The 27,088-nt window shown below is 33.9% G+C and overlaps 2 protein-coding genes and 1 non-coding gene across 3 annotated transcripts; all 3 read right to left on the minus strand.

Annotated features, from left to right (window-relative positions):
* Window positions 1-655: 655 nt before the first annotated feature.
* On the minus strand, window positions 656-2,982 carry LOC112010896 (trihelix transcription factor ENAP2). The gene is made up of 2 exons (XM_024043274.2): window positions 2,032-2,982; window positions 656-1,280 (listed from the first exon to the last, which is right to left on the minus strand). The coding sequence occupies exons 1-2, from the start codon at window positions 2,668-2,670 to the stop codon at window positions 885-887; spliced, it is 1,035 nt and encodes a 344-aa protein (XP_023899042.1). The 5' UTR covers window positions 2,671-2,982; the 3' UTR covers window positions 656-884.
* A 1,325-nt stretch (window positions 2,983-4,307) lies between these two features.
* On the minus strand, window positions 4,308-4,381 carry TRNAN-GUU (transfer RNA asparagine (anticodon GUU)). The gene has a single exon. It is a non-coding gene; the product is annotated as a tRNA-Asn (tRNA).
* Window positions 4,382-15,865: 11,484 nt separating this feature from the next.
* LOC112010920 (U-box domain-containing protein 11) lies at window positions 15,866-17,205 on the minus strand. The gene has a single exon (XM_024043297.2). The coding sequence runs from the start codon at window positions 17,125-17,127 to the stop codon at window positions 16,075-16,077; it is 1,053 nt and encodes a 350-aa protein (XP_023899065.1). The 5' UTR covers window positions 17,128-17,205; the 3' UTR covers window positions 15,866-16,074.
* Between the last annotated feature and the right edge of the window lie 9,883 nt (window positions 17,206-27,088).

Raw genomic sequence — 27,088 nt, forward strand, 5'->3', positions numbered from 1 at the left:
AATTACGTTGCATATGATCTTGACTTAGAGTGGTTGAACTCAAAACCTTAATTTCGTTGCATATGATCTTGACTTAGAGTATAGTAGTTCAACTTAAACCTTAGACTACAAAAAAGTGACAATCATATTCATTTGCAATTATTGAAGCCCAATTATTGTAAATCTTCCAAGTGCTAAGCCTTAATGAATATCAAAGTTGACCTGGAACTTATTTTCCTTTAGGTCTGAACTGTGATACTTTATGTAGCCGGTTGAAGAAACGAATCTTTGAAATGAATTAAAAAGTTCATTAATGGGAAATCAATTTTCTTTAAAATTGGGAGCACAGTAACACAAGACCATTTATTGGTAATCAATACACAAATTTGGGTATATATTGAATGTATAGTACTATAAATAAACATCCGAACAATGTATCTGTTCTGATGTACGCTTTACCAACCACAGTTTATGACATTCATTTGTTTTTTTGTTATCTCCTTCTAAGTTAACAAAAAAGGGGGCTAAATACATAACATATTGTAATTAGTGTAACAGAAAGTGAAACACTCTTAATGATACAATGTACTTTTGTTCTACACTCTTAGTGCATATCCATGATCATAATCATATGTCATTGTGCTTAAAAATCATTAATTATGAAGTTAATAACATGTACTTCAATTTCTGTGTAGAAACACTGCATTACTTAGAGAAAGAGAACAATAGTACAATGAAATAGAGATGTTATTTTACCTACCATATGATTCTTAATAATTAAAACACTAGTCCCATTAGTACTAGCTAAATCTCCCTCAAGACTTTCTTCTCCAAAAGTTTCCTTTTCCCTTTTCAGTGTTAAAACACAAGCCTATACATATAATAATTAGCTTCCAATTATCATCTCAACTTCTTCCAATCCTTAATGAAGAATCAACACCTTTGCCAATGCCTGCAAAGAGCCTAGCAATCTCCAATTGAGTATTAGCAAGAATTTCTGTCCTCTTAAGATCCATTTCTCCTCTCTTTGCCTCCGCTTCTACTCTCATCCTCTCTATTTCCCTCATGGTGTCCATCCTTGTTTGCTCTGATCTCACCACTACTTCTGCTAGCCATCGTATGCTCTCAGCTATCTCCAATTCTTCTCTTCTTCTCCTCTTCTTCTTTTCCATTTTCATCTTCATTTTTTTGGACCTTAACTTGTCCTTGTCACTATTATAAAGGGCTGGTGTGCTACTATCTGTCTCCAAATGATTCTTGTCAGATACTTGGTCAGATAATTTGGTTCCTACTCCATCCTCCTGTCAAACATGAAACAATGTATTTTAATAAACTTACCAACACTTCAATCAACATGAGTTGTATTTTCATATTCCTAGAGCTATAGCATGTTTACAAGCTACTACTTGGAAGAATAACACATGTTTACTTAATAGTGATTCTTAGAATTATGGTTCATCGATTAAATTTGTTATTTCTTGACTATTTAAGTTTTAATTTGAGACAATTGTTATTTTATCATGATATTAAATAAAGTGATGTGGAGTTCCAACCCTCCATTTTGTAAAAGGAATGTCAGAATTATGATTAAATGAACATTTCCTAACTACTTAAATTTTGAGAAATATGTAATTTATTAGTGATCTTGCCATATTTACAAACAATGATGCTATCCTTTCCTATATATTAGGAAAAAAAAATGATACTATCCTTTTTCTTTTTCTTTTTGGGTTTTCCAGTAAGAGAATGAAAGTTATTCTAGTAATCAAAATGAAATGTAAATTGGGGGGAAAAAAGATTCTAGATAATGGGAAGTGGTACATAAATCTGATAAGATATGAGATGCAATTCTCTGACAATTTCAAAAAGTCATGAAAAACATCAATCAGTTTCTCATGCACTACAGTGAACAAATCATAAGACAAGAGAAACCAGTTTAGTAGCCCAATGGCTAGAAATGGTTTATATATATCTGAAAGAAAGAATAAAGTGAGAGTTACATGTTACAACTAGAATTGACAAAAAAGAAAAAGCATTAGCAGTATCACAGACCTTAGCCAACCTATCAACACCATTGGATCCATGAGAGTTTTGAGTGACCCCAACTTGTGGAGGAACTGGAGCGGCTGCTGCTGCTGGTTGTGGTTGCAACACTACTACCGGTGACGGCTCTAATAACATTAAAGGAGGATTAACCGGAGGAGGTGGTGGCGGAGGCGGTGGCGGCGGTGGTTGTAGAGCTTGAACTGGTCCATTTCCACGCAACAAAAGGTCAAGACGTGGATATAGTGGCCATGAAGAGGCATCAGCAGTGGCAGACTCAGACCTGTACCTTTTCTTCATGGATTCAATCTTGTTCTTGCACTGTGTCTGTGTCTTAGGCGACTTTGTAGAATTGCCACGCGACGAAACATGGCGAGCAACATCTTCCCAATCATGACCCTTCAGTTTAGCTCGGTTTCTGAGAACCCATTTGTTTTCATAGGCTTCAAGCAAGCTTGAAACCGCTCCTTCACTCCACTCATCTCTTTTCAACCTATCACTACTACCACCAACAACAACACCACTGCCACCACCACTAGCAAATGGTTTTCTTGGAGAGTCTTCTTTGATTGTAGTAGTATTAGTTGTTGTAGTGGTGTGGTTAGAGAGAAGAGATGGGCTTTCTTTGTTAATTTCTTTGTGATCCATCTCATTCTCTCACCATGCTATGCTAAACTTTTACCTATATTGTTTTAGCTGCTAACATGTATGAACCCATCAAATAAGTTCATAACTGCAAAGAAAGAGAGACAACCACTAGCATTAGAGAGAGAGAGAGAGAGCAAAAACAAAAAAGAATGGCTAGCTTGTATTAGTGGCCACCCAAAGGAAAGAAAGAAAAAAAAAGAGAGAAGGAAAGTTTTTAGGGTTAGTGGGCAACCAAGAAAAATGGTTTCACTTTGTCAAATGAGTTAATGATGTTAACCTCCTAACTTTCCTTTTTCACTTTATTTTTTTTTTTGGGTAGTGTTTTGTGATTGTGGGTATGTTGGTTTTATTGTTGTGGTTGGGTTATTTTGGCTGTTAGCGTTGATATGAAGCCAACCAAGACATCCACTTGGGCCTATAAGGGGGTGGTGGTGGTGGTGGGTCATTCACGTGGGTCTGTCACCCACTCTCTATCCCTATCACCAATTCACTACCACCACCACCACAAGCTTATTTCTTCTTCTTCAATTACCAGCCAATATATGTGCTATCCTCACTCAAAAAACCTTAGCTTACACACACACCCTCTCTCTCTTTCTTTACACACATCCTCTCTCTCTTTCTTTCTCTTTTTCTCTCTTAGCTTTGCCTTTTTGCCTTTTTGGGTGTGTGCCTTTTTGAAAGTTTTTTTTGGGTGGATTGATTCATAACCACTAGACCCAAATGCTAATGGCTTTCTTTCTAATAACACCTTCAATTGGCGCATTGATTCTGCCTTGGCTATAATGGTGGCCAATCATAATATGCCTCATCAAGTGGTGAACTATTAACCTAGCTAGAGTCATTTTTTTGATAAAAAACTTGGGGTCTTGGATTGTCTGACTTCATTCCTTAATCATAAACCTTAGGTGTTATCTAAGGAAATCCTTAACCAACATTAAAAATTTTAGCCTCTTGTTGCTTTTATATTTTCATTTGAAGCACTTTGCATAAAAGGGTTCTTTTCTTTTTACATAATTTAATATGTGGCTACAAGTTGTCGCATTTAAACTATACCTTTTTTTATTTTATTATTATTATAGCTTTGTAAAGCATCCATGCGAGAGTTGGTTCAATGGCTAATTGAGAACATGAAATACATGTTCTATTCATTAAAGGATTGGATTGCCAATGAAGAATGCATATTGTAATTTGTCTAGCTTAACTCAGCCAAGGTTTGTAAATGGCTATAGTTGGTTACAATTGGGAAATGAATGGTTATGGGCAGGGAATATAGGAGACACTAGGAACAGAAACTTGGCCATTTGGCCATAAAAGCAAGCCTTTGTAGGCCTTGGTCAGTGGTTAGTGATGAAGTTTCAAGTTGAACTATATTTCATTGATTACCAAATCTACTCAAAATTCTACTAGTCCCGACCCTGACCTGACCCACAATCAAATCTGTCAACACTAAATGACTAAATTCTTTTTGTGGAAGTTGGAAGTGGGGGTGAGTGAACTTAGATGCTCTTTCCATTTAATTTAAATTCATATAATAAAATTAACGTTACAAGTTTTTATTATTAGCAAAAGGACCTACCCTACTTGATGTTGAGAGGCCTTGATGTTAAGGATAAAAGGAAAAAAAAAAAAAAAAGCGCTAGAAGGAGGGCTTGAACCTCCGACCTTGTGGTTAACAGCCACACGCTCTAACCAACTGAGCTATTCCAGCTGCTGTTATTCCTTATTATCTTTTATTATACTTATCCAAAATACGAATTTCTTTCTTGGTCGCATGTTATCAAGCTCCAGATTAGTACGATTCTTCCAATTCTAAATAAGATAGGATTCCAAATATCAAATTACCATCTTGGCAGAGATATTGAATATAATATCTCTGGCTATATATATTGATTAGTTTGTTGGCTTAGGTTTTCGTTACATTAGTGAAATTTGGATATTTTTTTATTTCGAAAGTTTGCCACTTAGAGATTGTGCATAACTCAGAATCTCATGTGCTTTTTTGGGTCCAAAGTTTTCCACTTACATATTATGCATAACTCTGATTATCGTATTTCAGAATATTATGTGCTTTTTTGGGTCCAAATGACACCTACCAGAGTAAAATTACTAGATATCCTCTTCTTCTTTTTTTAAAGGCCAAAAAAAGAAACAACAATCCAATCTAGTTTTATGTTAGCTGAGAAAAATTTTACTCAAATTGTTCTTGATTACTCCATGAATTGTGTAAGCTAATTAATTTAGAACAACATTAAATATTTAAATTTTGACCCGTAGAACGGTATAAGATTGGCAAATTTTGGATTTAGATGTTAGATACTTAGATATGGAAAGGAAAAATGGTATTATAAAATAAAACTCCTTGCAAACAAAGGACTTGGAAAAAAGCTATCAAAAAAATGTTTAAAAAAACCATCAAAAAATTTATTTTCAAACACAAAAAAAAAAAATCCTAATTGTTCACACTTGGTCAGGCACTTGGAACCAATTCAGATTCAAACAAAAAAATAAAAATAAAGTTTACGGGGTTACAATCATCAAAAGGATTAAAAGTACATAATGCCATTGGCCAGCCTTTGAAAGGTGGTTGAAAAGTAGATGAAAAAAAAAAGAGGTAGTGGTGGGCTTTTGAAGATAGTGCCTTGATAGCCTTTGATCTCTAGCCTCGTCAGGAAAAATGCTGACAAATATTTAGACCAAAATAATGATGAACATTTGCATCACTTGTGGGGATCTGATTGGAGAATGATGGAATAAATGCCTAAAGCATAATTATTATTATTAAGACCCATTTTTTAGATTCAATCTTTCACAGAAGTTAAATCTCATTGATGGGTTTGAGAAAGTCTTCTTCCATGTGCAAATTATAGTTTATTTATTCCTTTTTAGTGGTTAATTTTCAAGGGGGTAGGGGTAGACCAACTTTTTTTTTTTTTTTCTCATCAAAAGTTAATAAATTACATGTAAAAGTGGCATTATTAGTCACCACCCAAGATATCAAATTAACAAAAAGAAATGTTCTCATAAAAAAAAAAAAAACAAAAACAAAAACAAAAAGAGATGTTGCACTCAGTCGCTCAGCCTTAAAAAGTCTTCTTTGCCTATTGAAATAAGTGAAAGTGAAACCCTCTAAAAAGCCCAACAAAATCTATGATGCAAGGATATTTTTTTTTTCTCCTTAATGGGTCAGAGGAGCCTGTGAGTCTCATAGGAGTAGAATTAAGAAGTTATTCATTGAGAAATCAATGGTAGCTTTTAGCAAAAACTTTGGTAAAATAGGAATTGAGTGGAGAATTACCTGTCCTAATGGTATAGTGGGTTTTGGTAAAGGAAAGTGTTTTCTTGGTGTTGATTTTAGATTGGGTTCCTTTTCTTTCCTTGTTTCTCCCTCTTCTTCATTTTTTTTTTTGTTTTTTTGTTTTTTACCCCTTCTCAAGTCCGTCGTAATAATACGTTTGTATGAGTTTGGTTGGGTTGTATACTTGAATTCAATTTAAAGTTTTTTCCATCCATCATGAGTTCATTAACTTAAGAAATTTTTAACCAACTCAACCTATGGTAGGTTTATAAACCACGAGGTTCAGGTTAGGTTGTGTTCGATTATCGGATTAGTGTGCGTTTGGCATGAATTATTTTTGTCAACGTATTTTACTATTCAGCTTAGTTTTACTACTATTTATGGGTCACATTGCACTTTTTAGTATTATTTATAAGTCTTAATGTACTATTTCAGTTAATTTTTACATTTATCTATAATATTTTCAACAAAAAGTTTTCAATTTCAGCAAAATAAGCAGATCTTAAATGGACACTTAGCATCATTTTGTTGGGCCTAATAAAATATGAGTTTCGTTCAACTATCTAAGTTTATGCTCCTTCAAGCAGGTGAATAAATAAATAAACAAAACTGCACATGAGATTTAGCCAAATGGATTACCAAATCCAAATCTTTCGCTGAAGTTGAGTTGCTTGGGGATGCCCTCCCAAAGTCCATGAATCACTCTATTTGTTGGGTTTCATATATTTGTATATGGAGTCTTTTGTTTCTTTGTTGCTTTGTTTTTGGGTGGTTATGTTGGTTTATTCTTGTTCTTAATTGGGTTATTTAAAAAATTTGCCAACATGAACTCAACCTAATCAAAATATTTATAAAAATAAATCAATCAATCAATGAAAAACCAACCCAAGGCATTGGAATGGGTTGAATTGAGTTAGGTACAACAAATTGGTGGATTGAATGTACACATTACACAACTACTCATAACACATTAACATTTAGCATCACTAATCTCTTTCTCCTCCAAATTTAACACATTAACATTTTTTTCTCTATTAATTAATGATAGTATGGCAAACAGTATGCCTAACCAACTTCACACTCCAAATTTAACTTTCTACTGATTGAGATCATGACCTTCTCATAAATAAGACTAACGAGTTAGCTGTAACGGTGGCTAAAAGTTAACCTTTCCAAATAGTGAAAAAGCAGCTTTCCAAAATAACACAAAATTATTACAAACTCTTGTTTTAGCCTCGACCCCCCTCCCCCCCCTTTTTTGTGCTAATCTCTTTTTTAGGCTTCCTACAAATTTCTTTTATTTAACTCTTATCTTTTTCTCAAAGTTGTAATTGAGTCAAACTTAATACAAATTGAGGATTACTTAGACTTCCTTGAGCTTAAATTGTGCTTCAAATTATTTGAGATAGTTGACTAAAATAGTATTAGATGTTTTGTTAATGTAATAATATCATGTCACATGGTAAAAAAATAAAGATCAAATTAAAAATAAAAATAAAAAAAAATCCTAGACTAGAAAAGTAGTTACATCCATAGGCTAAGTGAGGACAATTGGAGGGACACACTTAATATACACCTATTTTTCATAACATGCTAATGTGTTATGCGTGGAACTAAGAATGATAGACACTTTCTAGTTTCTACCATCTCCTGTTACATGGACTTCATTTTTTATTGATTACTCATAAACGCATAAATTAACAAGTTGTGAAATAGGAATCTTCCTATTTGTGCATTCTATCCAGTATTCTACCAAGAAATTTAGATCATAGACTTGTATAATTTGATCATGCCATGTAAGTCACGAGAAACATGTCAAGCTGAACAGAGACAGAGCCTGGTCCGAGAGGACTTCTAAGTTTTAACCAAAATTTGGAACTTTGAATACACATAATTGATGCAGACAATGACGTTTAGTACATAGGGGCTTGGAAGACTTGGTATTTAGTAGTCGTATTGAAGAATTCAAGCATAAGGCATCACCTGGAGAAGAACATGGACTAAACTTTTTCTCATCAAGAATTAGTTATGGTGATAGAAAACTATTGTCAGTAAAAATAGAAAGAGAAAGCATTCGAGGCACGATACACAGATGGGGCCTTGCTCTATATTCAAACCGCGTTGCTTTTTATGATAATTTTTCCTTGTATAGAGTGACAAGATTTAGCAACATAAAATCCATCTAAATAAAGCTCATCCAAAATAAGCAAAAATTTGATGTTACGTTATACCCACAAAAAAATGCTCTCTCTTATTATGGGAAAACCTTGCGACAGGTTTGATGGAGATGACTCACCATGCTTTGAGGTTTCAAGAACATTGCATGATGTCGATAACATTTGGCCTCACCTAAGCCATGCTGCTCATGCCACACACATTGAGTGTCTCCAATTTGATGTAATGTAATTTACTCTACTCTTATTCAGTACTGATTTATGAAGTACCTTTTACAAACAGCTCAAGCTTTCAATAGAAAATGTAAAACATATTCCAATTTCAACTTAACGCGGCCCAAAAGACTTGTAGTTCAATTGGCACGTTCATAAGGGAGGAATTCGAGCAACGAAGTTACCAAAGTGCAAATAATAAATTACCAATTGTCTAAAAGGTTTAAATATTTTAAAAATGTTAAATTAATGACTTGACCAATATTTTATTACCCCCCTCGTATGTAAGTCTAAACATGCCTTTGATAAGTAAGGCCTAATTTGTGATATTTTTGACTTTTTGAATAAGGAGAAAGAGGATTTGAACTCAAGACTACCTAGTAAAATAAATTATTTCCAAAAGCCTAAATTGTTAAAAGAATAGTTAATTCAAGAGTTTAATCAATATTCTAAACATCAAATAGTTCTCACATTGTGAAACAATAGTGGGAATACATCATGCACAAATGCTTTTTTTTAGGCCATGAACCTTATGAATCAATAATTTAATTCATGATATTTTTAACTTTTTGAATGAGGATTAGAAAGGAGTTTTGAACTCAAGACTACCTAATAACACGATAAATTATTTCCAAAAGACTAAGGTTATGTTTGGTAACAGTTTTTATTTTCTATTTTCAAAAACTTGTTTTTGGGAATATAAAGCAAAAAAAATTTCTTGTATTTTTGAAATCAAAAACATGTTTGGTTAATTGAAATTAAAAAAAATAGTTTTTTGAAGAAAAAAAAAATACTAAAATATGTTGTTACTAGAATTTGAAGTCTAATGCTAACTCATTAAATGATACAGATTCATTAAATTAAATGTATGTTTTCATTGAATTTTGAAAATTAAAAATTGAAAATAGCTTTTTGCATGTTTTCAATTTCCTTCACAAATTGAGTTTTGAGAACAGTTTTTGTTTTCTATCCGTTTTGGGTTGCCAAACAAGTTTTTTAGCCCCTGAAATAGAAAATTGTTTTTGGAAGCAAAAAATAAGGGAAAAAAATAGTTACCAAACATATTCTAAGTTGTTAAAAGAATAGTGAATTCAATAGTTTAATCAATATTCTAAACACCGTTGTAAAGCAATAGTGGGAATATACCTTGTACAACAACCTTTTGTTTAGGCCAAGAACCTTATGACTCAGAAAGAACATAATTTTGATCCCCCACTTATTGTTAGGAAAAAAAAACTACTACTTGTTTAGTGTTGAATATTAGCTCTGATACCATGTTAAATGGACAATATTATTAGCAAACGCGATGTGTTATACCATGTTGTGTATGCTAGAGTGGATGCGGAAGATGAAGTATAGAATAGGAACACTGAGAACACGAGAGTTACGTGGTTCAGTCTTGACGGCCTACATCCACGGAGGAATCCCTTAAGGGTTACATCTTTATTGTATAGGAGTGTAGTACAATAACCTTTATTATAATGAACCCTAACATGAGTATATATAGGCGACTAAACCCTAGACTACTAGTACAAGTAGGACTGGGCTTGGGCCTATTACATTGGCTAATATCTGTCTAATATATATCTCTAACACCCTCCCTCAAACTCAAGGCGGAAGCTCGATGAAGGCTTGAGGTTGGATAAGCATGAGAAGATCACTTGGAGATGCCTTGAAGAATGCCTTTGAAGAAACCACAATGAAGAATGTGCCAATTGACCAATTTTGGAGCTTCAAATGAAGAAACGGAGTCCAAAATTGGAATCTACGCGAAAAACTGAGCAAGATAGGCCCTTTCGGAAATTTTGACTTTTGGTCAAACGTCAACGCAAAAAGTCAAAGTCAACTGGTCCAGGGTCAAAGTCAACGGATACTGGTCCGGGTCGGTTCCAGGTTTCCGGGTCGGGTCACGAATCGGGCAGCAGAGCCGCTGACGTCATCCTATGACGTGTCGCTGACGTGGACTAGGGCTGATGTGGCATCGGCTTGCGTGGCGCTGACGTGGCAGGATGACGTCATCAGATGACGTCATGATGACATCAGGCGAGTTCTTCGGCGCGTGGATGGCACGTGAGAAGTCCACCGGCGCGTGGATTAGATGCCAGAAATTCCATTGGCGCGTGAGGGCGCGTGTTTTGTCAAATTATGGCCGGAATTTCAGGGTTTGTAGATCGGTGAACGAGGAGGCCGTCAGGGTGGCGCGTGTACCAAGAAAACGATATGAAATTCATGAATCAGAGGCGGCGCATGTGGGAGGTTTCGGAGCTGGTGGCGGCGCGTGGCGGCGCGTGAAGCTTCCTTTGGTGGCCGAGTTCCTAGGTTTTGGTCGCGGGAGGTCGTGGATCACGTCTGTGGTGTTGGTTTCATCAGGCGAGGCTTGGATTTGCACAAATCTGAGAAGTTGAGTCACGGCTTTGCTTGAGTTTGTGGATCTTGGACACAGCACTAAGCCACAGTGGCTGCGAGATGCCATGGAGTCTAAATCCAGCAGAGAAGCATGTGTGACTTTTGATGGTGGTGTGCACATGAGAATCTTCTTTGATTGTCAGAGATTTTGTTTGATGCCAAGAACGAAGTTTGGTTCTGATACCATGTTGAATATTAGCTCTGATACCATGTTAAATGGACAATATTATTAGCAAACGCGATGTGTTATACCATGTTGTGTATGTTAGAGTGGATGCGGAAGATGAAGTATAGAATAGGAACACTGAGAACACGAGAGTTACGTGGTTCAGTCTTGACGACCTACATCCACGGAGGAATCCCTTAAGGGCTACATCTTTATTGTATAGGAGTGTAGTACAATAACCTTTATTATAATGAACCCTAACATGAGTATATATAGGCGACTAAACCCTAGACTACTAGTACAAGTAGGACTGGGGTTGGGCCTATTACATTGGGCTAATATCTGTCTAATATATATCTCTAACATTTAGGACTTGCCTATGGAAGCTTTCCCAACAATTTGATATACATTTTAATCCCTGCACTATCCTAATTAACAAAACTAATGCTGCAATCATGCTTGATCTTCAAATTCTATGCCACTTTCCTTTCATACCCTGAATAACCATGATTTTATGACAAAATTCTAGGTGCTGCAAACTTTTCCATCATCTTTCACTGTCACAGACTCACAGTGCTTATTATGGCTAAGGGTTGAAAATGAAATAATTTAAAGGCACTAAATTATTTGTCAAACCAGCTTTTTAGCAACCAACCAATTCAGGTTACTCTCTTATCTAAAACCATGACTTGAGAGTTCTAGTGGGTTATGTGGGTTCATTGTGTTAGCCAATAGGACGATGCATTTCCTTCAAATCAAATGTCATATAAACATGCATTTTCAATTCCATGACCATGGTCACCTTGACCTGGTTAGTAGTCACCAATACTCTACACGTTTGTACTCTGAAATGTTCCTTATTTTACCTTTTCGCCTTTTCTTTTCATTTTGTTTTTCCTTTTGTTTGTTTTTTCAATGAATATCATGAGTCAACATGGAATTTGTATTAGGTTAAGTAGAATTCACTTGCTAGTAGGACAACATATTAATTAACCTCAAATCAATTGTCATATAACGTCCATTTCAATTGCCGTAGTCAGTAGTCATCTGGACCCATATGAAGATGGCAGTCGCTAATCGAACTTTTAACTCCAAATGCGCATTTTAGGTGCGTGTGGAAGTCGCAACTTTGAAGCACCTATTAGTTATTGATCTCTAATCATGTTGGATTTACGAGTTTGAAAGGTATAAAGAGAAAAAATAATCCAATAGTAAATTTGTTAAACTACACATCCAATAAAAAGAAATTATGAGATGTAATATTGGCAAAAATTACACCACCAGGTGTAACTTGATATATATATATATATAATCAATGGTCAAAGTTGTTCCTGTTTATGGAGGCTTGCATGATGCATCATCAATAGACCACCCTAAGAATGATTGTGAGAAACAAGTTCTAGAGTGTACACAACATGCAAAACCCACTCACTACATACTTCTTCATTTCTTAAACAGGTCATCATTACATTGTTGTCTATTTCTGATCACTTTCTATTTTAAAAACATGATTGAACTAATGAACATCATATTCTTGCAGCTTCTAATTGCGAACTGCCATATCAATTTCAAAGATCATGCTTTATGAATACCGTTTCGGAACCCATTTCGGTTTGTCCAATGGAATAAAATATTTTAGTACCAGCCTATTTCGGCGTACCGTTTTAAGGTGTTTCAAAATTTTTTAAAGGGATACATACATTCTTATGCAACATAAAATTATCAATTCAAAAAAGTATTACTAAATATCAAATATTACAAATCATTTACTTACACAATAGTAATTAATAAAATAATCCCATAAAAAATTAAATAAAATAATACCATTACTGGTTGCTATTAATATAGTGACTTAAAAAGAAAATCTTAATAAAGTGGTCTAGATTTTTTATTTTAAAAAAATTCATATTTGAGTTATTATGTAAATAAATGAATTTTTTTAAAGCAAAATTTTGTAAATAAATGAATATTTTGGGAATTTGGGATGATTATAATCATGATTCATGAAGCTTCTGGGAAGCTCCAATATCACTTTTCAAAGCTCTATTTGTCATTTACAACTTAGACAAGCCTCGAAGAGAGAAAAATTATTAGTTACTTTCGGAGTACTATAAATATATAGTCATCTCTCTTATATGAATAGTAAGTTCTATCATGAATTTAATTAATGAGACTCACTATTCATGTGAGAGGAGGGAGTACACATTTATAGTACTTCGGTAGTACACAATAATTTCTCAAATTTCAAATGATAAGCAAATTGACTTCCACTTCTTCCATCATTCTGCCAAAGCTTGGATTTCTACTTTCTTCTTCTTCTTTTTCTCTAGTTTTTTTCCCTAACAAATCATTTGGTACTGATTTGAGATTCTGCTCTCTCTCTCATTTAGTAATGCCAAGTTTATGTTTGGTAAAAAAAAAAAAAAAAAAATTTTTTTTTTTTTTTTTTTTTTTTAAATAAAGCCCAAATCTGGTACCGGCCAAAATTGGCCAGAACACCCTAAAATTTGACCTGAGGTGGAATGGGAGGTATTATGGTACTGGTTTGCATGTCGGTACAAAATATTTCGGCCATTTTGGCCGAAACAGAACAGAATCAATAACAATGATTTAGACACTCTGCCCATTGTAATGCCATGACTCTGTTCACCTACCAAGCGAAAACACATCCAAAACAAATGGCTTCACTTTACTCTAATGCAATTCCTTTGAATCTTGTCCTAGTTCTTAGTGTAGTGTATATATATGTGTGTACGCGCGCGCGCGCGCCCACACACACACACACACACACACATATATATATATATATAAAACCACACCAAAATCAGTCAACAGCAGCAGATGGCTGCAAAGACAAGAAAACAACTCATCCCAAGCCTAACTTGGAATAGAATTAAGAATCCTCCACACAGCAGAACACCCTATTCTGAGGGGAATTTTTGAATTTAGTATTGCCACTAACTTTAAAACTGACAGCATCCCTAAAAACCTTACTAATACAATCCTCTGGAAGGAGTTTGCTACCAAAAATTCTCCTATTTCTCTATAGCCAAATCTTATAGATGGTAGCAACAAACACCACCTTTCTGATGGTGTTTTTCTATCCTTTACCTTCTAGGTCGTGTAAACCTCACTCCATGTCTTCATCCGAGCTGTAAATCTGGTTCTTGCACAAACCCATCCTTAAAATATGCAGTCAAATTCTATTAGAGTTCCCTTATATCTTTGAACCGAGTCATATTTCCAGAAATGAGTGCCTCCAATCCACTTAAACAGAGTTTTTTTGGTAAATTTAGGAATTGGGATCCTCTATATCATCTATGTAGATGGTAGCAACAAACACCACCTTTCTGATGGTATTTTTCTATCCTTTACCTTTTAGGTCATGTAAACCTCACTCCATGACTTCATCCTAGCTGTAAATCTGGTTCTTGCACAAACCCATCCTTAAAATATGCAGCCAAATTCTATTAGAGTTCCCTTCTACCATTGAACCGAGTCATATTTCTGGAAATGAGTGCCTCCAATCCACTTAAACAGAGTTTTATTGGTAATCAATTCTCAGTGTTCTGTATCAAGGTTTGCCCAAAATTCTCATAGTTCCCATCTATCATCTGCTTTAATCAGATATTTCAGTTCAAAATTGCTAAAAAAATGCAGTAATTTATTTTACTTACATTTTTCTTTTTTACAAACAATAATTTACATAAATTCAGAGAAGAAAAATTGCATGCCAGGATGAAATTTAGGAATTGGGATCCTCTATATCATCTAAGTATGTGGGTACCTTTAAATTCATGAAAAAGTAAATTTCTACATGAAATAAAATGTCTCCATTTCAAACAAGTGAAAAAGGATCTGATCAATATTCAAAACATCTCCATCAACATGAACTTACCAATTGAAGTTCATAATCACATGGCACTTCATGATTTCATGTAAATTACAAGTATGTCTGTTTAAGAATCAAGACAAAACTAAGAACTGATACAACTATAAGCATTTGAAAGAAATTATCCTTAGCAAAAGTTCTTATACCATGCAAGTAAATGCACAAACATAATACTCTCAATTATTATACGAAATAACAGAAGAGAAAATATGTGATAGAATGAATTTCTAATTAGCTTCTACATGGCTTGCTTCAATATGTTCCTCCAGTATTTTCTTTTCTCTTTTAAATCTGCCAATAAACTCTTAACACAAACAACAATTTTTTCTTTGTAAGAACAATTCAGAGGATAGAGTCTGGGTTCAATACTTATCCACCACCTCACAGCACCAACTTGAATACCTTTCAACATACTATGAAGCATGTATTCCTATCTTACACATTCCATATTGCTTATTTGAGTTTGGCTGTTAATGTTCCTTTCACTAATATGATTAGTTCATCTCTCATCAATGGACAATATCAACTTTTATATGTACATCAAATACATGAAGCTTCTTTTGAGTTGAACTTAAGATTTATGCTTAACCTAACAAAGTGAATATCTAATTAGCTTCCAATGGGCTTGCTTGCAAATGTTCATCCACAAATTTTTTTTTTCCTTTTAAATTTGCCAATAACAACGTACTTTCCTAGTAAGAACAATACAGAGGATAAAGTCATGTGTTCAATACTTATACACCTTCTCATGGCACCAATATGAATACCTTTTCAAACATACTTCAATTTGACTAAGCACCAATGTATTCCTCCCTTAGCTTTCCAAGCTCTAGATAAAAGAACTGATATAAGATCATTTAAGGTTCCTACAATGATATGATGTTGAAAAAAAAAAGGCACACATACTATCATTAACAAGTGCAAGAGCGGATTCGAACATAGATTCCAACAACAAGCTATAACATTTGACAACAAATTAGCAATGAAACCAAAAAAAATGTGTAAAATTTCTAACAACAATCAAAAAATAAGTTCCAACCCCAGCATACAAGTAAGTTGTCATGTTCTGTATAAATCACTAAAATCCACCAATTGATCATTTACATTACACAATACATGCCAATTTTGATAACAAAAACCATTTCCCCTATTCTAAACTAACAATCAAAATCTAAAAAGAAAGAAGAAGAAAATAAAAAATAAAAATAAATACAACATACCATTCAAGCACAAGCCCCCAAACCCCCAAACAAGGTCAAGAAGAACATTGATTTAGCAAGGAATCAAATCTCTCATCCCTCACCACACACCCATTTCCACCATAGATAACTTTCAAAAGAGCCACAGCTTTTCCTTTCCCTTTCCCACTCCCATTCTCCGCCACGTCAGCAATCCCTTCCACCACACCGACACCCAACCCCATTTCCCTAACTTCTCTCCCAACCTTCTCACTCCCACACCGCACCAAATTCAACAAAGCCCCGACTGAATTCTCCTTGATTCTCATACTAGAGCTCGTTGCTCCGTCCAACAAATCCACCAACAACCCAATACCCGAGACTTTTCGAAACGCTTCTTCGCTCTCCTCGCACCCGGCTATTTGGGCTATAACCGCCGTGGCGTCCTCAACTACCCCAACCGCCAAATCCTTCATGACCAACGAGAACAAGGTCCCAACCCCACCTAACTCTATGACCGTCTTTCGATTCAGCGGATAAAGCGCGATCCCAAACAACGCTTTCAACGCGTCCTTCACCGACCTCGTAGGAGACCCGACATGTTTCACGATATCTATCAGCGAATATATGATATCCCGCTTCGAACCTATGATGGGTCGGTACTCGTCGACAATGAGGAGACTGTGGAGGGTGGCGGCCGAGGACTGCACGGCCGATGCGTACGACGTGGAGGCGTGGAGGCGGAGGATGTGAGAGATCGCGTCGAGGAGGCCGCGCGTGGACATCAAGGTGGCGCGTGAGGAGATCGAGAGGTTGAGGAGGGTGGCGGCTGCGTTGTCCTGTGCAGAATGGGACGAAGAGTAGAGAGTTTCGGCTAAATAAGGGACGGCGCCGGCTTCGGCTATTAGAGGTCGGCTCTCCGCGTCGAGCTTTGACATCAGCCGAAGCTCGCACAAGGCGTCGACTCTGGTTCGTTCTGACACTGAGCCCAGCTTTGTCACAAGGGTCTTTACCGTTCGGCGCTTCACTTCCATGGTTTTTGGGGGTTCTGGGTCTTTCAGAAAGTCTTGGGTTTCTACGCAATTTTTGGTTTTTGGTAATGATTTGGGTTTGAGTTTGCGTTTATCCATAATTTTGTTGTGGTGGCTGCTTATTTTTGAAGATGAATTGAATAGTATGATGTATGATGTATACAACGAAACACAACGACAAGTGTGAAAAGGATATAAGAAGGAGAGATGCGACTTTTTGCTTTTTTTCAAAGGGTATCTACCTAACTATGAGGAAATGACTAAAATGCTTCGTATTTTGTCATGTTCTTACAAATACAATTTGGGTATGGGGGATGCGCGTATGATTGAATTTTCATCGTTGCCTACCATTTTAGTCGCGTATTATAACAGGAAGTAGAAAGTAGAAACTACCAATCTTGTAATGCGATCGTGATGATGATCTATGTAAGATAGGGATGTGTGGGAGAAGCTGTTTCCCGTGCCTTCAAACTTCAATGGAGGAATTGGTAAAATCGCAAAGCACGAGCTTGATGTTTGTTTTTTTCTTTTTCTTTTTTTCTTTCTGGGTAATAAATGCACAGTGTCGGTAGCATAAAGCATTAGACTAATACTAGTTTGTTAGAACTTTGCCATATAAATACTTCTGATGTGTATGGATATGAAATAAGAGTAACTAGACACATTTTCATAAGGATAAGATTAAAGTACAATATTTAGTACTGTTTTTTAGATTTTTCTTTTAAAATTTTGTCACGTGGGTATTTTCTCATAGAATGAAAATATAATGAAAATATATTTTTTAGTTAAGTAGTCACATAGTTGAACCTTAAGAGGGAATCTAAGAAATAGAACATAAGGTAATATACCTAAGTTTTGTTCTTTTTACAAACTGTCGTTATGGTTTTAGTATTTTCCAAATAGTTATTGTAAATAAAAATGTGATGTTAGTGATGGGTCCATATTAGAACTAGTAAAAATTTGCCACATCAACAGTTTATAAAAATATTGTAAAATAATTTGTACATGTAGCATTACTTATAAAATAATATCTCACATTTAATCCTTTCAAATTTACAAAAGTATTAATCTTTAAAAATTAAAGGGTAAATTACAACTTACCTATTGTGGTTTAGCTGAAAATTTAAATTACATATTTATAGTTTGGAGTTTGACATTTTACCCACATGAAGTTAGCTCAGATAGAAATATTACTAAATATGTAATTTTGCTTAACTTTTATGTCTCTCCTCTCTAAAAACACAAAAAACATAAAAATATAAGATCAAAATGAACAAAACAAAACACTTGCATCATGAGATTTCAAACCACAGGTAGACAACTTATATTTTGATAAAACCTTAAATAGGTAAAGTGTCAAATTTCAAATCACAAATAGGAAATTTAAATTTCAATCAAACTACATGTAGGTAAGTTGTAATTTTCCCAAAATTAAAAGTATTCATAAATTACACTAATAAAAAACTTTGTGTTGCTACTTATTTTATTCAAGTTTTTTTTTTTTTTTTCAATCTTCATAAAAAAAAAAAAAAAAAAAAAAAAAAAAAACAAACAGAAGCCTTATAGGAACCCATTATATGTGTGTGTTTTGAATTATTTTAAAGAATAGAGCATTTTGGAATTGGAGACTCAGAACTCATAAGATCCAACTCAATAAAACTATTGCATTATATAATAGTAAACCAATGGCTAAGATTAAAAATTAAAAGCTCGCATTTTAAGCCCTTGAATTCAAAAAACTTTTAACCTTCAATTTTTATAGTTCTTTTACTTTTTCAACCATCAAACTTTACATCTAATAACAAACTCACAACTCACAATAATTGCAACGCGCAATAATTGCACGGATCTAAATCTAAGTCTCACATACATAAAGAATTCAATATGTTTCTTTCTTCCTATTAATTAACTAATATGCAAGGGGCTTTATAGCCTCTATTCCCTTCCGGTAACTAATTAAAAAAGGTAATGCCCCAAGTGTACCACTAAAATTAAGTATATAAAAAAGAATTATATGTACCTATAGTTTATAACCTGAAATGGTCCAACATAAGACTATTTTTCAACCACGAGCTTTATATTCAATATTTTCTTTCTTATCTTTAGGTGTTATTGTTATCTTTTAATTTACGATAAAGATTAGTAACACGGTTCATAAAAGTCATCATTACATGTTTGCATATATTGTCTTAACTACTCGTATCTTGATATTAAAAAATTATTTATTAGGCGAACAAAGTGCTTTTGAATAAAAGTACTATTATATTGTACACGATAAGTATCAGAATATAACTTGATTAATATATTGGCAAATTTACACACATATTAAAAGATTATTTATTAGGCGAACAATGTGATTTTGAAGAAAGTACTACCATTCTGTATAAGATAAGTATCTCAATATAACTTGATTAATATATTAGCAAACACACACACACACACACACACATATATATATATATATAAAACTTATCAACTTGGTTCACATTAGACTAATATCAATTGTTGATTAGAAGCACCTTGTCAACTTTGATCAAAACTTTCATTCAAGAGTTTATGAATGGTTTACCATAGGGAGTTTGTGTCTTTGTGAAAATACCATTAACCTTATTGAGATCTCATCCAGTATTCAGCATACATTAGAGTATATTGTAATTTGATCTCATTATTTTAGGGATATTTTGGAGGAGTTCATAAATAAATGGAAAGCAATAAAGCATTATAAAATAAATAAAGAAGGAATTGAAAGAAAAAAAATATTGCTTCTCTTGTTAAAATGATTATAAGAAAATGAATGAAAAGTAAATTAATGATTTTATTTAAGGGGATAATAAGGAGGAACCAGGGATTTAGATTCTTTAGGGCTAAGGTAATTCTACTATAAAGTTTTAAAATATTTATATATGGTCAAATGAAAGGTGTAATTTTTTTTTTTTTTTTACAAGATAAAAATTATATTTAGCATAATTTAAATGTATATATGTGTGTGAAACTTCCTTCAAGAGATTTGAACTCTAGCCCTTGCCCCTCTCTTCCCCCTCTCCCTCCTAACAACTCACAAGTACTTATATTCGTGGAGTGACCATCACACTAAGGGTGCACGATGGTTGTAATGTTACTTTCACATGTTCTCACTACCAATATCACTTTTATTGTGTCAAGAGCTTTGCAACACTTTATAATGTTTCAACAAAGACGTCTGGGTTTCAAATTCCCCCATTTTTTATTGTAACTATCAAATTATAAAAATAAATAAAATAAAATAAAAAAATATCATTTTTATTGTATGCTAATTGTAGCATGCTAAATTAAGGTAATAGCGGGCAAAAATTATAATAAAATTTTGTGTCATTAAATTTATATAGGTTTAAAACTAAATTCCGAATGTACCTCCCTTCTCATAGGTCAAATTATTAATAGGAAGAAACAAAAAATGGCGAAAATACCGTTTTGGTCACTTATGTTTTGAGATTATTGTCAATTTAGTCAAAATGTTTTGGTAACAGGTCATTTAATCAATATTATTTTCAAGTTATAGTAATGTGATTTTTACCGTCAACTCATTCAAATTAAAAATATCATGAACTAAATTTATTGCTACTAAAATAATATTTTTGCAAAAATATTCATTTTAAGCCAACAAAAGTGGTCACTAAAGGGCATGGGGGACCATGGTAGGCGCTTGGCGGCCAGTGTTTAACTCTATATTCTTTATCTAGATACTGTTGACATATCAAACACGAGTTGGGAATAGGACACTAGGTTGGAATGTCAAAAAGGCCTAGCCTCTCCCTCTACCCACACCCAAAAATTAAAGTAGCCTAAGAATGGTGGAGGTCAATAAGCAAGAGATTAGTCGGGGGAAATGGAAAGCAATCGTTGTCACACTTGACTCTAAATTCACTCCTTAAAGCTTGTCACCATCTTCAACCCCCAGCAATCACCTCCATAGCCCCACCACATACAGTAAACTCCCAACTTCTCCTGTGCCCCACCACACCATTCTTGCCCATTCTACAACAACTCACTTCCCATTGGTAAACCAAAGTCCAATATGAATTTTTTGTTTTATGCTACGGTTATATATGGAATCACGAAAACGTATCGTATGTATTATGTACACTCTCTCACATTGTATGGACGTTGGAAAAGTGGGACTCATCCCTGTATGAGTGACCTATATACCAAATGTTGTTGAGCTTTGTAGAGTCTAGTTGTGTTTGATCTGAATGACGATCTGACTAAAAATAATGTTGCGTGGTTTTTAATAGAAGATTTTATAAAGCTTAGTCCATGGAGCGGAGGCTTGGGCCAATAGACGAAATTTTTTGGCACGTTTTGTAGTCCATTGTGAATCCTGTGCACAGAATGTAGAAAATGTTGTTTTAGTGATTAGGGTTTGTTGTTGTAGTTTTTGATTAAAAAAAAAAACTATATTGCCGCACTTTATATTTTTTCCTAATAGTAGTAAAATTTCTGCAACTCTGTGGACGTAGGCAAATTGCCAAATCACGTAGATACTATCTTGTGCGTATAATTATTTTTTTCTTTAGCGTGTGTTTTCTCTATTTTGTTTCTCACAAGTCTGGAAATTTCGTATTAATTCCCTACAAATGCAAACATATGAATGTGGTTACATGTGTAACAAACTACGAATACCATCTCCCTCTCCTGATCCATTAATAAAACGCCCAATTCCAATCCAATAACGCTAGTTTTATGCCCACCTCTTGGTGAGGTCACCACCTAAACGGCCAACCAACAACGATGAAATACCACCCAACTCCCAAGATTGGGTGCTCTGGCTTTACAAATTTCAGTCAAAATTTCAAAGTTAGATACAATTGTATCCCCTTAAAATATTAACTATCCACCTTTCAAATTCAAAATACATCTCACCCAATATTTTCTTATATATTTAATTAAAATATTCATCATAAATCGTTTTATTATTTTATATTTTTGAGAATTAACTATAAAGAAAGAGAGAGGAAAGAGAGAAAGTTTGAATGAAAAATTGATTTTTTTTTTTTTTTTTTTTAACAAAACGCTATCCAAACTTGTTAAACATCGTTATGTTTGGAAAAATCTGAAAATTATTGGAGATTCGGCTGTGTGATATTTTTTAAGATCTTAGACTATAATAATTTTCAATTTAGCTAAAATAATGGTTTAAAGACCTAAATGCTAATGTACGTTGAATTAATTCCACAACATTTCTGAAATAAGTAAAATGGTATGAATTAAGGAAAATGTTAATGAATGCCCTTAAAGTAATGGTTAATAATTCATTTAAAAAAAGTTTTTGTGAGGAAAAAAAAAATTAATGTTTTGACAACTTTCTTTCATTTCTCATAAAAGTGATCAGTGATGTCAAAACTTTTCTAAAATAGATTATTAATTATTGTCTTAAAGGCACTCGTTAACATAACGCGTAAATCAACAAGAAAATTTTAAGAGGAAATAAAATTGTTTGCACTAGGGAATAGGGATACCATTCAGTAGTTAGAGAATCCTGGAATCGTACGGACTACCCAAGAATTTGTAGCATAAACAATTAGTGAGGTCAAAGGTGGCTTCAACAAGAGATGAAAAGTTCTTCAACACCATTTACTTCTCAGACAAGGATATTTAATAATTTGATATATGAGTCAGAAATTGTGTAACCTAATAAATTCTAATAATCTGTAAAATGTCCATTGGCACAGTATATAACATTTGATGAAGTCAAATTCAACTTATGTAGACCATGCACAGCACGTCATTATACGCAACTCTTCAATCAACACCCGTGTACTATTTCAAGTTTTCAACCCTTAATTATGATCATATCACTCAACATAATATCGTCAACACGCTAATAGTGTCACGGATGGTCTGGCCAATTGAGGAGAAAAGCAATGAGCAATGATGCAACTTGATAAAATATGCACGGTGTCTTACTTTTGTAACTAATCCCTATAAATGAGATCTTTTGAAAATAAACACTCCCAGATCAAGATAATCTTAAACATAGCAAAACCAATACCCAGGTCCCAAATTGATCTATTGACCTCTTCCTTTTGCTTACGCACATCTTCATTAATTTCAAATTTTCAAGGGTCTTCTTGGTCTAATTCAATAGATGAATAGTATATTACGACTCTGCGTATTTTAGGTGTTTTAATGTATTAGATGCGGCACTTACATGACACGTTTAAGAAAAGTCACATATCATACCTATCATAAGTACTAGATGGAAGCTTTGCTCTAGTGCATATATAAAACCGGAGCCCGTTTTCGATAAAATCAACAAACCTCTCATCATGTATTAGACATTCATCATAATTGCAATAATGACAGGTATGGACTCAATGAAATTCATCAAAATTAAGATTGATTTTTGAAATCCTGAGCTAACTGTGCGTAATACTACAATCCTAACAGCAATCTTTGATTGACAAGAAAGGCAAATTGTGGACGAGGACCAAGTCTGGCAAAATGCTAATCTTATCTAGCTAGCTCCCTTGATAATTCTCAAAAGCCTTTTAACAATTCACCAATTCTGTCAGCGTATATCATCAGTACTTACACAGTTATACTTCCCTCCATGATTCAGCTTACCTACATAAAAGCCCCCACAAATTTGGTGAATCTAATGAAATCCTAAAAGCAAAATGTGCATGAACTTGAAAGTTGAAAACCAAGTCACTTATAATTAAAAATACAAATTAAAAATAATAATAAACACTAAATTACTATTTATGCAACTTTTATTTAATATTGAATAGGAAGATAATAGAATTTGTGCAGCCCATTTCTGGTATTTCAATTTGAACCCACCATCCCTCTTACCACTATCTACCCATCTAAAAAAATTAGAATTTATTGTTGGGTCTTATTCGGTCCAAGCCCAATAATGACCCATGCTCTCAATTCCATTTTTTTTTTTTTTTTGGCGAAACTACAATATTGATCCCTCAAGTTTACTTTGTATGCGCAATTAGTTCCTCAAGTTTCAAGCGAGCACAATTGGTCCCTCAAGTTTTAAAATTGAGTTGTATTAGTCCTTTTACTAATTGCTGTTAGTGATGTTACTTACGTGGCTAACGGAACAACGACTTATCATTAAAACGTAACATGTTTTTAATTAAAAAATTACAAAATAAATTTAGATGTAAAAAACAATATTTACAATCTGGTACCAAATAAAAAAAAAGTATTTTCTACCACACACACACAAAAATTTCAATCAAAAAACAAAGAAACCAAAAATCCATGTCAGGCTATCCACACCAAACAAAAAAAAAAACTAATTTTTTTTTTTTTTTTTTAATTTCCTCTTGTTTCACTTATTTTGTTCTCAGATAACAAACAGAGACGCACCTAAAACAAACCTAATCATTTTCCCCTTGTTTTTCTCTTCTATTCCGAAATTTTCTCAGTTGCCAAACAAGAAACTAAAGGAAACGTAGTTTCAAAGCGTAAGAAAGAAAATTGAAGGAAAAAGAATTATTCGCAGGATAGGAGGAACATTTTTCCCAACGAGATTTACAAATTAAGCGTCGTATCCAAGAGCCAACAATCCATCAGTAACTATTGAGGATATTTCAGAATTAAGGACCCATCAGTTGCCTTTCATTGCGTACAAATTCAATATATATATATATATATATAATATATATGAAAGTCCCCACCAAAAATTGGTGTGTGGGAATTCAGATTCATTGTGCTCTTATAGTGACAACTTTCCTACAATCCTCTTCTTTACTCTTACAGATCTTGTTCGTCTCTACAATCTTCGACGTGTCCGCTAGCAAATTCCTCTCACACACACTCGCACATGGATTTTTGGTTTCTTTGTTTTTGGATTGAAATTTTTGTGAGTGTGGAGTAGAAAATACTTTTTTTTTTTTAATCTAGTACGGGTTGTAAATATATTTTCTTAAGTGTAAATTTATTTTGTAATTTTTTAATTAAAAACATGTTACATAATTAAAAAAATGTCAAGTCATTGTTCTGTTAGTTACGTAAGTAATACTACTAACGGTAGTTAGTAAAAGAACTAATATAACTTAATTTTAAAAATTGAGGGACCAATTTTGCTCACTTGAAACTTAAAAGACTAATTGCGCACACACAGTAAACTTGAGGGACCAATATTATAGTTTCGCCTTTTTTTTTTTTTAATATGGTCATAATTCATTAGTTAGGGGTGGGAGATTTGAATTTCGGACAAGTTTGGAAAATTAGCCTAACGGTAAAAATTAAAAAGAATAAAAAAAAAAACTAATTAATAATGAGTCTCATAATAACTTGCCAAAGATGTAGTTGATATAATGGCCCCACTCACATTAGGTAAAACAAGACGGAAAGGTTTACTCCAATGTGAAGAAGAACAAAAAAATTATCAGATTTACTCATCCATACAAGCCGACAGAAGGGAACAAAACTTGGTGTATCCATTATCTCAACAAACTATTCAAGTGGAAAGCTGACAAGAATGTATTGCATTCACTGTAAGATTCCAAAAGTTCACAAAACTCCAAAATGAAACACACATGCCACAAGAAATATTGTTACTTTGCTCTAAAGCCTGAATTTCTGTTCCCTTAATCTGTATTTCAATTTTTTCTTGTATTTATATTTTGATGTCCCAAAGTCTACATACTATGGTTACAAATTGAACTGTTGAAGTTCCCACCTTTTCTTTCACTGTAAAATGACGGGAATTTGAGTCTTGAAAAGGCAGCAATGGTTATGTTGAGTTCTTTGTAGTTTGAGAGAAAAGCTTGCAAGTAAGCAATGCTAGACTTGTTATCTTTCTTCTACTCAATAGAATTTGAACGTCTTTTCTTTTAGTAACTCATGTGAAACACTACTTTTAGCAAAGATTTTTGGAAAGGAAATCTATTTGTCACTATGGTGCAAGTAGGTGAAAATGCTTTTCAGGGAAACACTACTTTCCAATCTTCTTGTTGTTTAATGCTGAAGAATGACTAGATGAGATGGGAGCATGGAAAGTTCAATTTACCCCCACCTGAGGGGAAAAAGTTTTGATGGATTAATCTAGCCTTCACTGATGGGATGTAACCTCAACAGAATCCTACAATATCAACCTTTAGCTCTTGAGGTTTTTCCATTAAACTCACTAAGAAACCTCAGGTTGAGATTCCACGTAATGTTAAAGGAAGCCAACTCCAATTTGCAAAGAAAATTGCTCCCACCTAAGTTGATAAGCCAATTATGATATGCATCAGTGACAGTGATAATCTTCTCTCAAATTTACTTTGTCATTTCACTTTCATGCAACATTTTTTGGTAGATTGAAAGGGTAATAATGTTTATCTTTTGGACAACATACCAAAGAAACTGGCTTAGTAGCTCTCAGCTAGTTCTGTCAGGCATGGCTTGATGCATGTTAAAGAAGTTTCTAAAATCATTAACCCCAACATTTTTTGCATACTCAACAGACATCACAGATTACTTATTATTCAGACAAATTAATGTTCTCATATTTATCTTTTTCCCTCCACCAAAATCTTGGACTGAGGGATTTAGAATCTTTGCAAACATTAATAGACAGACAACAGAGGCAAGGAATGAAACTTAAAGAATCTTGAATAAGATTAAAGTCCGCATTCTTCGAAAATTTTCTGTAGAGAAGACCAATCAAGTCATCAAAACTTGTGTTTGGCGCATAGAAATTTCGCTGCTTTTTATTGTTTAGTCTTCAAAAGAAGTAGCAGTAGACAACCTAGCTATCAGCTTAATTTACAGTAAGTAAAAGGACAGAAAGGCCTCTAGTTAACTTTAGTCAAAAGGCCTTCTCAAGAGATGTGGCAAAAGGAACTTGCACAAGAAATGTGGGGTGGGTTGAAAGTATGAACAATAGAGAATACTTTAGTATACTAAATTCAATTCAAATATATATACAAAAAATGTATTTACTGTTTGATTTCTCAAACAGGATTTTATTTAGAACCCTAAAATGCTCCAACAGTCTTCTGGGAAAACGATAAGAGAACTTGAAATTGACATAGATACCAAATAGAGGTACCACAGTGAATTCATTTTCTGC

Source organism: Quercus suber, unplaced genomic scaffold, assembly GCF_002906115.3.
Source record: "Quercus suber isolate HL8 unplaced genomic scaffold, Cork oak 2.0 scaffold_315, whole genome shotgun sequence".
NCBI classification, from domain to species: domain Eukaryota; kingdom Viridiplantae; phylum Streptophyta; class Magnoliopsida; order Fagales; family Fagaceae; genus Quercus; species Quercus suber.